Source organism: Drosophila mauritiana, chromosome 3R (assembly GCF_004382145.1).
Source record: "Drosophila mauritiana strain mau12 chromosome 3R, ASM438214v1, whole genome shotgun sequence".
In the NCBI taxonomy this organism is placed as follows: Eukaryota; Metazoa; Arthropoda; class Insecta; order Diptera; family Drosophilidae; genus Drosophila; species Drosophila mauritiana.
In genome coordinates, this window is record NC_046670.1 from 16,767,686 (window position 1) to 16,780,752 (window position 13,067).

The 13,067-nt window shown below is 43.4% G+C and overlaps 2 protein-coding genes across 2 annotated transcripts; one reads left to right on the forward strand and one right to left on the reverse strand.

Moving 5' to 3' along the window:
* The first annotated feature begins 414 nt into the window (after positions 1-414).
* On the forward strand, positions 415-8,676 carry LOC117143687 (alkaline phosphatase 4). Its single transcript, XM_033308473.1, has 3 exons — positions 415-459; positions 6,884-8,432; positions 8,499-8,676. Exons 2-3 carry the CDS (start codon positions 7,088-7,090, stop codon positions 8,591-8,593), a joined length of 1,440 nt encoding a protein of 479 aa, XP_033164364.1. The 5' UTR covers positions 415-459; positions 6,884-7,087; the 3' UTR covers positions 8,594-8,676.
* Positions 8,677-8,733: 57 nt separating this feature from the next.
* Positions 8,734-11,588, reverse strand: LOC117143859. The gene is made up of 4 exons (XM_033308723.1): positions 11,515-11,588; positions 9,790-11,352; positions 9,538-9,728; positions 8,734-9,422 (listed from the first exon to the last, which is right to left on the reverse strand). Exons 2-4 carry the CDS (start codon positions 11,281-11,283, stop codon positions 8,999-9,001), a joined length of 2,109 nt encoding a protein of 702 aa, XP_033164614.1. The 5' UTR covers positions 11,284-11,352; positions 11,515-11,588; the 3' UTR covers positions 8,734-8,998.
* Between the last annotated feature and the right edge of the window lie 1,479 nt (positions 11,589-13,067).

Below are 13,067 nucleotides of genomic sequence, written 5' to 3' on the forward strand. Positions count from 1 at the left end.
CTGCTAAGTGTACGGATATTTGCTGTCATATGTCTGACGTAGGTGGGAGCTGCATACATATGTACTTGGTGCATGTGATTTCGATTTCGATTGACAAATGTGTGTCTGCTGCAATTTTCCACCGGCTGAGCCAGCACCCCAAATCTGCATCCCCACACAGGTTGTGGTTGCGTCTCTTTCTTGCCTGCTACAGTCATCTCTTTTGCTCACCCATAGGTCTCTCTTCTAGTAGCACAAACATGCTGGCATTTCGATTTTAATTTCTTAATTGAATTTGTTTGGGGCCGCTGGTGTATGTGTTGGTTTTGCGAGAGACCGAGAGAACACTGCCCGCCATGTTTGTTTAATTGTTTAATTTAATTAAATGCGCTAAGTGCACCTCTTGCATACCTAGGCACTTTGTAACGGTCGCATCCGCAGATGTATCGCTGGCAGCTCTTGTAGGTTCCATATTTTCAGGTAAATATATGTATTTCTGGCGATTCATGTACATATCTGTATCTATATCATCGGCTATATGCAACAGATGTTAGGGCATGTCGGGCTATACCAATGCATCTACAGATACAGATACACAAGTACACACATGCGACTGCACTGGCGCACTCCGAAGCTTATATAGTGGCTCATATATACCCCGTATACAAATATATAACCACTCGCCCGATACACACACAGCCATGGCTTGCACTTCCACAAGCACAGTCACCGCCAACTGTTTGCGCCCACCTTTCTCTGCGGCAGCGAAGGAAACTTTTCTATCGCTGGCACTGTGGGGAAATGAACAAAATTTCATTACGGATTACGAGTGAATTTAGTTACGAATAGAAGTTGTCAAAGAAAATCAGAAAGGGTCTGCATATTTAAGAGTACCAAACAATTTTGTCACCTGTTAGGTAATACAGGATTCCTAACGGAATTGAAATAAAAAGTTTTTGTTTTAACTTTTCTTAAAGAACACTAAAAATTTATGATGAAGAGCACCTGATTTTTACTTTACTTTATTTTTATTACTTCAATTCTTATGACCCTTTTTAGAATTACATTTCAGAAAATTCAAATGTTGCTATACTGGTTTTTAAATCGACTAAACTCAAAAAAAACTTAAAAAATATTTTAAATAGGAAAAAGATAATCGAGTAAAGCCAAATTTGCTGAAAATGTCATTTGCTACTAAAAATAATCCTGGGCTGGGCTCAATGTGGCTCGAAATCAGTTGCTGGCCTGTAAACCATTTTTAAATGAACAAACGTATTTATATCCCCTGCGAACACATATATTTCTTTATAGTACTTGCTGTGCGGGCCGAGCTTAGAGCGCATCTATTATAGAATGTGTATACTTTGGGGAAAACTGTGGCAGAGTGGGAGGGCAACATTTCGCCAGCACTGTGTAGGTAGCTGCTGGCTCTGTCGATTTTGCTGCTGCTGCAACAAGCGCCCTTACCCTTCCCCTTTTCGCAGCGCATGACTGTAGTAGGTGACCTTGACAGTGAACTTGAAATATATGCTACAAGGATTCCCTCTGCTTGTGTGTGTGTGCGTGTGAAACGCCGTGGAATGGAACAGTGAGCCCAAGAGAGAGCTTTCGCAAAAGTGCAGCTGTGTGAGGGTGGTGAATTGGCTGTACACCAGTATATAGAGGGCAAATGATTCATCGCTACTTGCGACGCGTTGTCTGCAGTCGATGTTTGTGAAATATGTGCCAGAAATTTCGCTTTCATGTTTTGCTTATTGCAGGAGGTACACAGAAACAGAATCGGGAAACAGAAAAATGAGAGCCAGAGGGTAGCTTTTATGCAACGGTAAAGCTAATGGGCAGCGTATGTTGGTCGTTGCACTGGACGGACAAGTGTGCCAAATGACTCACGGTTTCATGCCCACTTCCATTTTCATTTTCATTCCAATTCCCATTTCGATTTCAATTTTACTTGCATTTGCTATATTCTTGCATTTTCCTAGCCCACATCGCCTTTCATATTGTGCATTCAACTTTGACATTTGGGGGCTTATGGCGCTTTTATGGGGGTGGGAGTTGTCATTTGTGTGTATGTGCTAACCCCTCTTCAATCACTTCCCCTGACGAAAAGACCGTTGCACATTTTCTGGAATCGGCTTGGCAACGTGGCGTATGAGCAATATTGCACCGATTTCTCATATTGATGCAGGAAATTGCTGTGACCGAATTGGTATTTTAATGGCAAAGCTAATAACTTTTCTCGATCATAACTCAGTTAACGGGGCAACCAAAAATGGCAAGTGATTTCCATCAACTTTGTTAGTTTCAGCGGCAATTAATCAAAATGCATTTTAAGCATGTAAAATGTTATTTTCAAAACCAATTAACACGGACACTCACCCTCAATCGGTGAGTTGCACACACCTACGTTATAAGCTAAACAAACACAGGAAAATGCTGTTGGAAATTGTTGCTGAAATTATAAAATAGAATACGGAAAAATGCGGTGAAACTGAAAATTGTATCTGTGCGATAATGAATTTGTTGGCAAGCGGAGATGGAAAGATGCAAACGTAGGCAGAAAACATGCGATACAAGTTGGGAATGCACTGAAAAAAATCAAAAACACCTAAAGGCAGCATCTTAAGAAGTAAATACTTTGATAAAATTAATTATAAGATTACTATTATAAGATAGACTTCAAGATAACTCAATATAGAATACATTTATCCATGTGTAGTCATTATTTTTGCCTTGTGTAGATGCAAACGGAAATGTTTCTGCAGGCACCTGCAGTTTGGCAGGTGGATTAGTCAAAAAGCCAAGAGAAGCCAAAAACATGAAATTGCATTTGAAAATTTAATTATTTTCGGTAGTTTTCCATATCAGCGAAAAAGAGCGAGGAACAGAGAGAGAGAGAGAGAGCGCTAGAGTGCACATCACATGAGCGATTTGATTTGTATGTGTATGCGGTAACCTTGAGATTCTTAGTTCCTCGCTGGAAAGGGAGGGCCTGCTTTAGAGCGAGCAAGAGATAGCGAGAGAGAAAAAGTGCGAGAGAGTGGGAAATGCAGTTTGCGAATTGCGCCTGTGTGCGTTCAAACTTTTTGCTTTGGCACATTTCGCTCGGTGTTTGTTTTTTCCCTTTACTTTTTCGCTTTTCGAGCGCAAATGCAATTCACGTTCAAGGCCATGCCAGAGATATATGTACATAAATAGAAATATATATGGTTATATATAAAAGTGTGTCAATGTGTTCGTGTGCATCGTCAGTTGTCAACTATTTTTCAGTACAGCCACAGATACAAATACAAATTGCACACGCACACAGCCGCAAGTTTATACAATCAATAAAATGCAACTTCTCTGTTTTATCTCTCTTCCGTTCCTTTCTTTTCTTTTCTTTTCTTTTCATTTCTTTCCCTTTCCTCCGTTGTCTTATCGCCGCTGGTCTCTCTATTTCGTGTTTGCCAAACATTAAAAAAAATAATCTAAAATACAGGAAAACGAAATGACTTTCAGCGCAGCGCATTTCCTAATAAAAATAAACGAAATTGCAGGGGTAATAATGTTCGATTCTTTAGTAGCTTAATTTAGTTTATTAAAGAGCACTTTAGGAAATATTTGCCCAAATGTGCAATAACTAAGTTTACGTATGTTCTATTTCTATACTATTTGTATAAACTCATTTTACGATTATATTTAATGTATATGATAAGATAGCATGGCAGATAGCTTTGAGGTACTCTTGAAAAGGCGCTGCCAAGATTGGAATGAATAATTTTCCAACCCACTGCATCATTTATTGCACCCATGATAGACTAGTCATATTGCTCATCCCCCTAGACTATACCCCACTGTATTATATAAATTGCTGTCAAATGGCAATGAGAATGGCATGCAATCAAGCGTAAACAATGTAGAGAAATACCAATTATGGCAGATGCTAAGACGTGTAGGTTAAGTGGAAATTTTCTTATCAATCTACAGCTGCAGTTGACCTCAAGCGTCTTAGTATCGACTTGCGAAATAATTTATTAAATTATACATTGTATATGCATCAAAATAGTCAGTTCAATGTGAACTGATTTAAGCGTATTGAGCTACAGGTGTTTAATGTGGAGAAAACGCAATCTTGCAGTTCCTCGACTATCAGATACCTCTTACCCGTGGGGGAGCTCTAGGAATATGGAGATGTTTCAGTAGCAATGCGACAGTTTTCCAGATTGCAAACGAGCGCCTAGCGATGACTATGTTTGCTGCACACGACTATCTGACGTCAATGACAGGGTTTTGTAATTTGTGGGCGTCAGAGTGGGCGTGGGCCTTTCCAGAGCCGCAATTGTATAATTTTTGTAGTGCTAATCAACAACGAATCTTAAATGTAAGAAAAGGGGTTGATGATATATTGTTTGAAACGATGTCCGTGGAATATTATTTTTTTGTTCATATTAATATATTTTGTATGTGCATTTTTCGATGAACTTGGGCGTAAATGCAAATTCATATTAGCAAATCAGGCGAATTTGTTTTGCACATTTGCGTAATTCGCACTAAGCGTGTCCAATTAAAGTTTAATTGGGTATTCCACTTGCTGGGCTTTGCATTATTTTCCCCTGAAAATGTGTCAAGGAAATTCCGCGCTCCTTGCCATATGGAAAGCGAACACGGAAAATGTTTTAGGCAGGCGCCGTTGGAATGCAAACAACACTCGATGATGAGAATTTCTATTTGGGGGGCAAGGTCATGGTTGTGGAGAGATGCTCCGTCTCTACCTCTCTCTCTTTCACTCTCTTGCATATGAATTCCATTGGGGTCGGGGAAACACCCAGTTTTCCGGGCGTGGGCGTGGTCATTGGCGTGGGCGTGGGTGTGATGCAGCAGAAGACGCAGCAGCGGCAGCGGCAGCTGGCTCGGCATCCTGCAAAGCCATTGACGTGGGCCAGGCCAAGTGACCCATATGCGTCACGCCCGTCGACTTCCTGGGCGCTGCTGCCAGTCAAAAGCACTGTTCTTGGCCATGTTATCGGGTTCCTGGGTTGCCGTCTCCTCTCTTTCTCTTCTCGCCACCTCGTCTTCCTGTCCTCGATGGCTCTGGTAACTTGATGGCCACTCGCCGCTAATTGCATCCTGCGGCGCTTGTTGGATGCATACGAAATGCCATTTGCACTATAAATGATTTGGCCAGCGGGCAGGGTCTAATCCTTTGTGAGCCGGACCAGATTTCACCAGCTGTTGGCATATTTTATACATTTTAAATTGTTCCCTATTGGAGTTTTGCGGACTGATTGTTGATGAGCACCATTATATTTCATAAACACATTAGTTAGTAACCCAATTTGTGTAGAAATAAAAGGCAATTGGTAAGGTATAAGAAAACCTAATAAATGATCTCGGCTTATACTACTTATGGTACTTTGTGGCAATTATCGCTTGAAGTTATGGTTTGTGTTAATAAAACATACAACTATTTAAATAATTGAGTTTAATAATTTTTGCTAACAGCACAATAATATTCATTCACATTGTAACAATGTCATATATTTATATAAAATAAATATTTATATTGTGTCCATTTAATCCATTTCATATTTGCCTTTTAATTTTATCATACAACCATGATAACATGCATCCAGAAAGCTTCAACATTTCATAAGCAGAGGGCGCTGTCAAAAGCTCGCTCGCAAAAAGCTCACTCGGGAGTTGCCATCCTGATTTCTATGGACGTGTATTCGGTTCTAGTTGACAATACAATAACAAAGACGTTACTTTTAAAAGGAGATGAGGGATATGTAAAGGTTTAGAACAATATGATTGATTGCGGACTTCATTTTTCAGCGTCATTTATTATTTTTTTAATTAATTTAATCTAAGCTTTTTATATAAAACCAACCCTAAAAATACTTCTATGAAATGATTGTACCTGTCTTATGTAAATTCAATAATAACTATCTAACCTGCAAACATTGGTTCGGGGTAAGAAAGCAGATATGGAAACTCACACTATTCATGTTACGCATACGCAACGTGTGCTGCTCTTTGACAGGCAAAATCACAGCGTGATTGAAAAATTGTCATTGAAATTGGTCAGCGATTTCCGGAAGTCAAGACAAGTTGGAAAAACAAACAGATGAAGGGACCGAAACGATAATCAAAGTGATATCCGACCGTGTGGCTTTGTCAGTTGAGTGGGATTCGAATTGAAATTGTGACAGTTTCGCCGGGGGAAAACTGACCACATGTCAATGCAAAGCAACTTCAAAGCGACGAAATGACGGACGTGGCTGACCGAGTGGGCGTGGTTGGGATGGAATGGTATTAAGGGGGCGTAAATGCGGGCTAATGGCAGGTAATTGAGGCAACAATTTCGCATTCGCATAACTGGCAAATGAACAAACCGTTGCTGCACTGTGTGTTAGCCAATTTAATTGGGCGAGAATTCATAAGCGAAATAGTTTGTCGCACGGGGTGGAAATTGAAAACGTCATTTGAATGCAAAATGACAATTAGTATTTGTCGTTTACCAGGGCCAAGAGGCCATTCCATTCCACTTTGCTGACAACTTGGGCTGCTTTAGACCAACTCACAAATCAATTGTGGCCCACACCTATGTGAGAAATAGTTAATGGCCAAAGCCGAGACGTTTTTGACCCCTCAAAACGGCAATTGAACTCGGAATTCCCGATGTTGTGCACTGGCAAAAATTATAAGTAATTGAGTGCTTGCATTTATACGGAGAAAATATGTGTAAAACATAATTTACACCATTAACAATCATAGCTAAATCAAAATATACCTAATACTAATAAAATAAGATTTCAAACATACAGTTATAAACAGTGTAATTATTCTTGCATATTCACTAAACCCCTTATGGTTTTTGTACCTATTGAACTACATTTCTCTCACTGCATTTTTGCATTAGTTGACACGCCAATTAGTGCATTTATAATTCATGACGTGGGTTAATTGCTACACTTAAACCCAACAAAACGGCCAACGATTGGGGCTGTAATTCTCCTAAGGCGAATCCAAACCTTATCTCGAAAAACAGATAGCAGATAATGTTCTTTATGATAAAGCCCGAAGAAGAGAGCGATTGTGAATCAGTTTTGGCCGCATCTTTGCAATGGTAACCACACAGCGGACCAAGGAGATTTGCGAAATTATTCGGCTGAAATCAACCCAGGTGTTCCTGGTGGCTGGAACATGTTTGATAACGGTAATGGTCACATTGCTCTGCATTGGCTTTATGACCAGGTACGAAGTGGAGAACGATGTGGCCAACGTGGCGGATGTGGATTATTGGAAGGATAGGGTGGCGCCCTCGCAGAAAATCTGGTATGATAAGGGCATTGATGAGCTGAACGAGGCACTAAGGCCAGAAGATTTGACCTATCCTAAAAACGTGAGGATATTTGTGATACAGGGAATCGATGGACGAGACTTGGCTGCTTTTCGATTTCCAACCAGAGATATTAGCCGTGGCAATAGCAACTTTATTTGGGATCAGTTCCCCCACTTGGCTCGCTTGAAAAACAGCTGCAGTCAGCAGTTTCCCTGTCAAGTGGCCAGTGTTTCCCGAGCTCTTTGGTTGGGAATTCCTTTGGATAAAGTCCCAGAAAATCAGCAGGATTGCGGAAGGTTATTTAATGCAACGCAAGAACCGATAAGCATTGTGCGACAGGCCCAATTGGCTGGCCTGCGAACTGGTTTTGTGACCACGCAAAGGATTACCGGACCCACAGGAGCTGCTTTGGGAAACACTAATGGCCACTATGAATGCGATGAAAGGATGCCGCGAAGCTCTAAAAAATCCGGTTGCCAGGACATAGCCCAACAGTTGATCTCTGGTGAAACTGGTAAATCTCTAAATGTACTCATCGGCGGGGGCAGGCAGATGCTGAGCAGTCTGGTGCCCAACACCAAATATGATCCTGTGGATGAGCTGCTCTGCGAGTCCAACGATGGACGCAACCTGCTAAAGGATTGGAGAACCCAAAAACTTAGGGAGAGCAAAATCAATCCAATAATATTCGATTTGATTCAGCGAAGGGATGAGCTGGAGTCCCTAAATTCTAGTAGTTTTGATTATTTAATGGGTGTGATGGCCAATGGGGATTTGAGTGGTAATTCAAAGGCCCCAAGTCTGAAATTGATGGTGGAGAAGTCTTTGAATGTGCTTAATAAATATAAGCAAGGATATCTACTCATAGTGGAGCAATTTATACCATCGGGTATTGACAAAGGACAGCAGTTGCAGCTATTGAACGATACTTTGGGTAATCTTCACAAGGATCCGGATACTTTAACTCTGGTTTTAATGACCAATGCCATATATCCAAAACCAAGTCTGGATGTCAGCGAAGAAACCGAGACAATCAGCCTGCTTCCGGAGATATTTAATGAGGCGAAATCTGAGATTCAAAAACGACTAAACCAAATGCCATCTGAAAGCTTACTTTTTGCACAGGGTAAGTAACTTCTTCTACGGTATCTAGTTATATTTATAAATTTTATTTATTAATAACTATTTCAAGGGCCCAAGTCCTCAATTTTTCAAGGTGTTCGAAAGGAAACCTTCCTGGCACATGCAGTATCCCATGTCCTTAGCAGAAGTAGAGCTCAACCTTAGAATACTATTCACATGTATATGTAATAAAATGTTTAGGCAAAATTAAATGTATTTTTATAAAATTGCAATAGCTGTCACCCCGAATAAAAGACGTCCTTATAATTTGATTGATTTATTAAACATTAACTAGGGATCGTTGATTCAATGCTGCTAATAGTTGGTAAGTCACATGATAACATTCCCGCCGGACTCCGCAGTCGTCGCCGTGGCAGTTGCAGTTGCACTTCCCGTTGCAGTTGCACCTGCGGCCGAGGGAGCCACCCAATTAAAGGCGTGGCCAACGGAGGACACCCCTGCAACACTTGCCTCTTGCCTGGTTGCTGTTGCTGCCGCTGGAGGTCCCGTTGCCGTCGTTGTTGCCGCAATGCGTGGTACCGGCCGCAGGACATTCGTATTGGGATTGGGTCATTTGACGGGCAGAGGAGGCATCAAAGTTTGGGCCACATTGGACAGTTGCCTCAGGTGATTGGCCTGCACGTATTGGAAGGCCGAGGATCGCTCCAAGTGCTGCGATAGATAGAATTCGCCAAGGGAGTAGAAGCGCCGCTGATCGAAAGACTGAAAGGGAAATCCCGGAAAGCGTTGTCCACCCGCATAGTTCTTACCACTTGGGGGCGGGTAGATGGGCATGCCAGGCGGTGGGCGAGGCAAGGATGCATAGGGAGCGGCAGATGTGACCGCCTGTCCAGTTGTATGCTGCAGCTGGACGTGATCGGCCAATTGGTGGCCATTGATGGCCAACTGCTGCTGCTGGGACTTGAAGAAATCCAGATTCTTGAGATTATCCAACATCTGATGGGAGGCCTGGTGTTTTTTCAGGTAAGCTTGACTGTTGTTTGTGGGAAATAAATATGAACTGCTTAAAAATATTTCAAATTTAACTAATTTAAATACCAAAAACCTAATTAAATTTTATAGCTTTTCCTAAAGTCTTACTAACTCACCGTCGGAAAGTCTTTCCGCATATATGGCACGGATAAATGCCATCGCTGGCATCATCGCCGCTCCTGGTCGCCTCCTGAACCAGATCGCTCGTTTCCACAACTCGTTTCTTGGCGGGATTAACGCCAGCCGCCTCCGCTTTGGGCTTGTGCCATCTGCGATGGGAGGCCAAGTTGGCCGGGCAATTAAAGACCTGCAAAGGAAAACTTGTTTTAGCCGCCTGTAAAGCGAATCCTGCCCTTCGGACCACAAACCTTTTCGCACTCGGAGCACTTGTACTCGATGTGAACGATGCGGGGACAGCGGTGCTGGGCCAACATAAAGGCATCATCGTAGACGGTGCGACAGAGCTGGCACATGTAGTCTCCAATCTTGTTGTCGATGCTGGCCAGGATGGCCTTGGCCTCCTCGGTGATTTCGACCACGTTGAAAGCCGGATCAATGTCGCCTTTGCGCACCACCAGCTCCTCGTCGTCGCGCAGTTTGCGAATGATGGTGCCAGAAACTGGACTTATGGTCTCCTCATCGATGGCCATGTGTTTTCGTAGCTTCGACCTTCTACGTTCCGCCTTGTGGGGTCGAGATATGGGTGGAGGCGGAAGTGGAGGTGTAGCAGGGATTGAAGAAGTCGCTGGAGCCGGAGGAGGTGGAGGAGGCGGTGGAAGGTTGGTGTTACTAGTAGTCCTAATCTCCGCCACGCCACTTAGATCTGTGTAGGTCTTCCCGCTGTTGCTCTGGACTTCCGCCAAATCGGAAACCTCCACATCTGGCTCTGGAAAATCCCGGTCAAAGAGTCTGGCCAAACCATTTACCGCCTGGTTGTGCAGCTCCTCATCCTCATACAGAAGTTCATTGCGTTTCAGGGCCGTAGTCTCTATTAGTTGGGCCTGCAATCTTGTGGCCACCGGGTCCACCGCCTCATCCTCGTCATCGTCACTGCCCAGGACATCGACAAAGACCTCTTCCTCATCATCGTCGCCATTATCGCTGACTTGTACCTGCTGCGTCTCATCGTCGCCCTCGTTGACTTCCTCCGTGTCCGTGGCGTACTCATTGTAGTCATGGGAACTGACAACTGTTTCATCCTCGTCCTCGGTCAGCACAATGGTCTCATCTTCCACGTAGATGGGCGAGCTGACGCTCGATTGACCCGCCGGAATTTGCTCAAAGTTATTTTTCGTCCCGTGAAAATGACTTTTATTAAAGGAAGCGCCCTCCAAGCTGCTGCGTGTGGCATATTGCTGATGATGTTGCTGGTGTGGTTGTTGATGTTGCTGCTGTTGCTGCTGCTGCTGTAGCTGCTGATGATGATGAAAGTAGCCCGGCTGCATTGCCAGGCTCGACGGTCCTGCCGCAGGAACAACTGGAGCTGGAGCTGCAGGACTCGCCATGTGCGGACGCCACAGGTAATTCTCCTCGGACATTAATCTCTGGCGCTTGCGAGGCGGCGAGGGCGTCGAGGGTGGAGTAATTGGCACTACACTGGCCGCGGCGCGCAGTGAAAGATCCAAGGGGGAGAGCAGCGAAATAGCCGGACGATGCTGGCCAAATTGCGGAAATGTCTCGTTGATTGCTGGTAATGCCCGACACTCCACGAAGTGGGTGGTGGCTGGGTGGCCCTGGAGCAGGGCGGGCAGTGGCTGATGCTGGCCAAGATGCTGCACCGACTGGAGATGGGACTGCGGTTGTGGGTGTGGATGAGGATGTGGGTGAGGGTGCGGGTGCGTCGGCGGATTCATGTTCATCATTTTTCTCCCCTTTTCTATTGCGTTGTAACGTCAACTTTCTGGTGTTTCATTTGAAGTCAGCAATCAGTCCTATCATTGCACAATAAAGTGTCAAGTGTTTTAGTATTGGGCTTTGGATTAAAGTTAACTGAAATAAAGTTTCTCAAATAAATAGTAAATCCACAATATATAAAACAATATATATATACAAATAAAATGGGTATTTAATTATAAAAGATGATCTAAATTTACCTTTTTCTTCATCTAACCTTAGATATGTTTGATTATTTAATGCACTTTGATAATTAATTTGTTTAACTATGGGTGTATTATTATTATGTATTTAAGTTTAACACTTCACTTAATTTTTTGTTTGCTTGCTTTTGTTCTAAATATTCAATGTGAGTTTGCACAATTTCAAAAATTTCGTTCGAAATTAAGCTTTAATCGGGAATCACTAAAAACTTTTTGGTCAGCCCAAGAACTATGCAGTTAACTTGAGGATTTTCCGTGACACGCAACTGACCCGCGGCAGGCTTCAAAGAGAACTGAACGGCGGACGGTCACCTGTCGCAATGCTGCTAGCTGAAATTGGGTTTGAATGCGAAGCCAATGAAAGGCAGTAACCACCACCCAGCCACCCATCCACCCATCCACCACCCAACCAGCCCCCACCCACTGGACACCCGCATTATTGAACGGGATGTGGATGTGCGGCTCTCGCTCGCACCTTGCGCCGGAATCCTGAGCGGCCTGCTCTGGGATTCGCCGGGCGGATGACATAGCTCGACCATCCCACCCCCGATTCACCCACGCGCACGGCAGGCGCATGCGCAGCCACGCCCCCTGATGCAGGCCCACCAGGGGGCGCTGCATAAATGTATCATCTGTTGCTCCACTGGGGGCACGCTTATTGGCAGCGTCCTGCAACTTGCCACGCCCCGTCCAAAGCCCGGAATGGAATGTCATTGAATTGTAGATGAAGAATTTCATTGCACTGCGTTGGAGTTTTAGCCACCCACTCCACAAGTCTTTTGTGGGGGCTGGCTGGGGGTTGGGGTGGTGTAAATGGTGTTTGTGCTTGGGGCGTTGACAGGTGAGTGCACCTTTTGTTGCCAGCCCCATGTATCTTCCATCGGCCAGAGTTCTGTTCCTTCACTCCCCCTGGCATCATCATGGTCGCGTTGTTCAGACATTTTAAGATCCAAAGGATTCTTTTTGTGGTTTTGAAAATTTAATGCAGCTCCCCTCTTGCGATTCAAGTGAATTTCCAAAATGGCGTCAGTTTTTGGCCAAAAAAAATTAGGTAAATCAGTGGAATTAAGCCAGGGCTTCAACCACGTAAAATTTAATACAGCATGCTAGGAACGTTCTTTTGGTTTTCTATATAAATTGTAGTTGTCTTTAAAGTGATATAATATTGAGACTTAAGATTTTAATAAATATTCCATTTATAAAAATTATAACGGACTTTGGAGACCTCACATATCGTGATTCATACTGGCAAATCGGTAGTAAAAGTCTGACACTCAAGTTACCTTTCGAAATCCAGCCCTGCCTTCAATTGCAGCTGAATGCAATTAATTAAAGAAACGGTCTACAAAAATCTAATTAAATTGTTGCGTCGCGACGCCATCGGAAAACAGGCTCGTGCGTCAAAAACAATTCCGACTAATAAACTGAAATTAAATTACGAACTTTTATACTCCGTCGCACAACCGAGCGAACAAGTGGCTTCCCAGCCCCACAAACAAGGCTAAAAACTGTGAAAAAAAATGTAGATGGCTTATTAAGTTTTGAGCCTG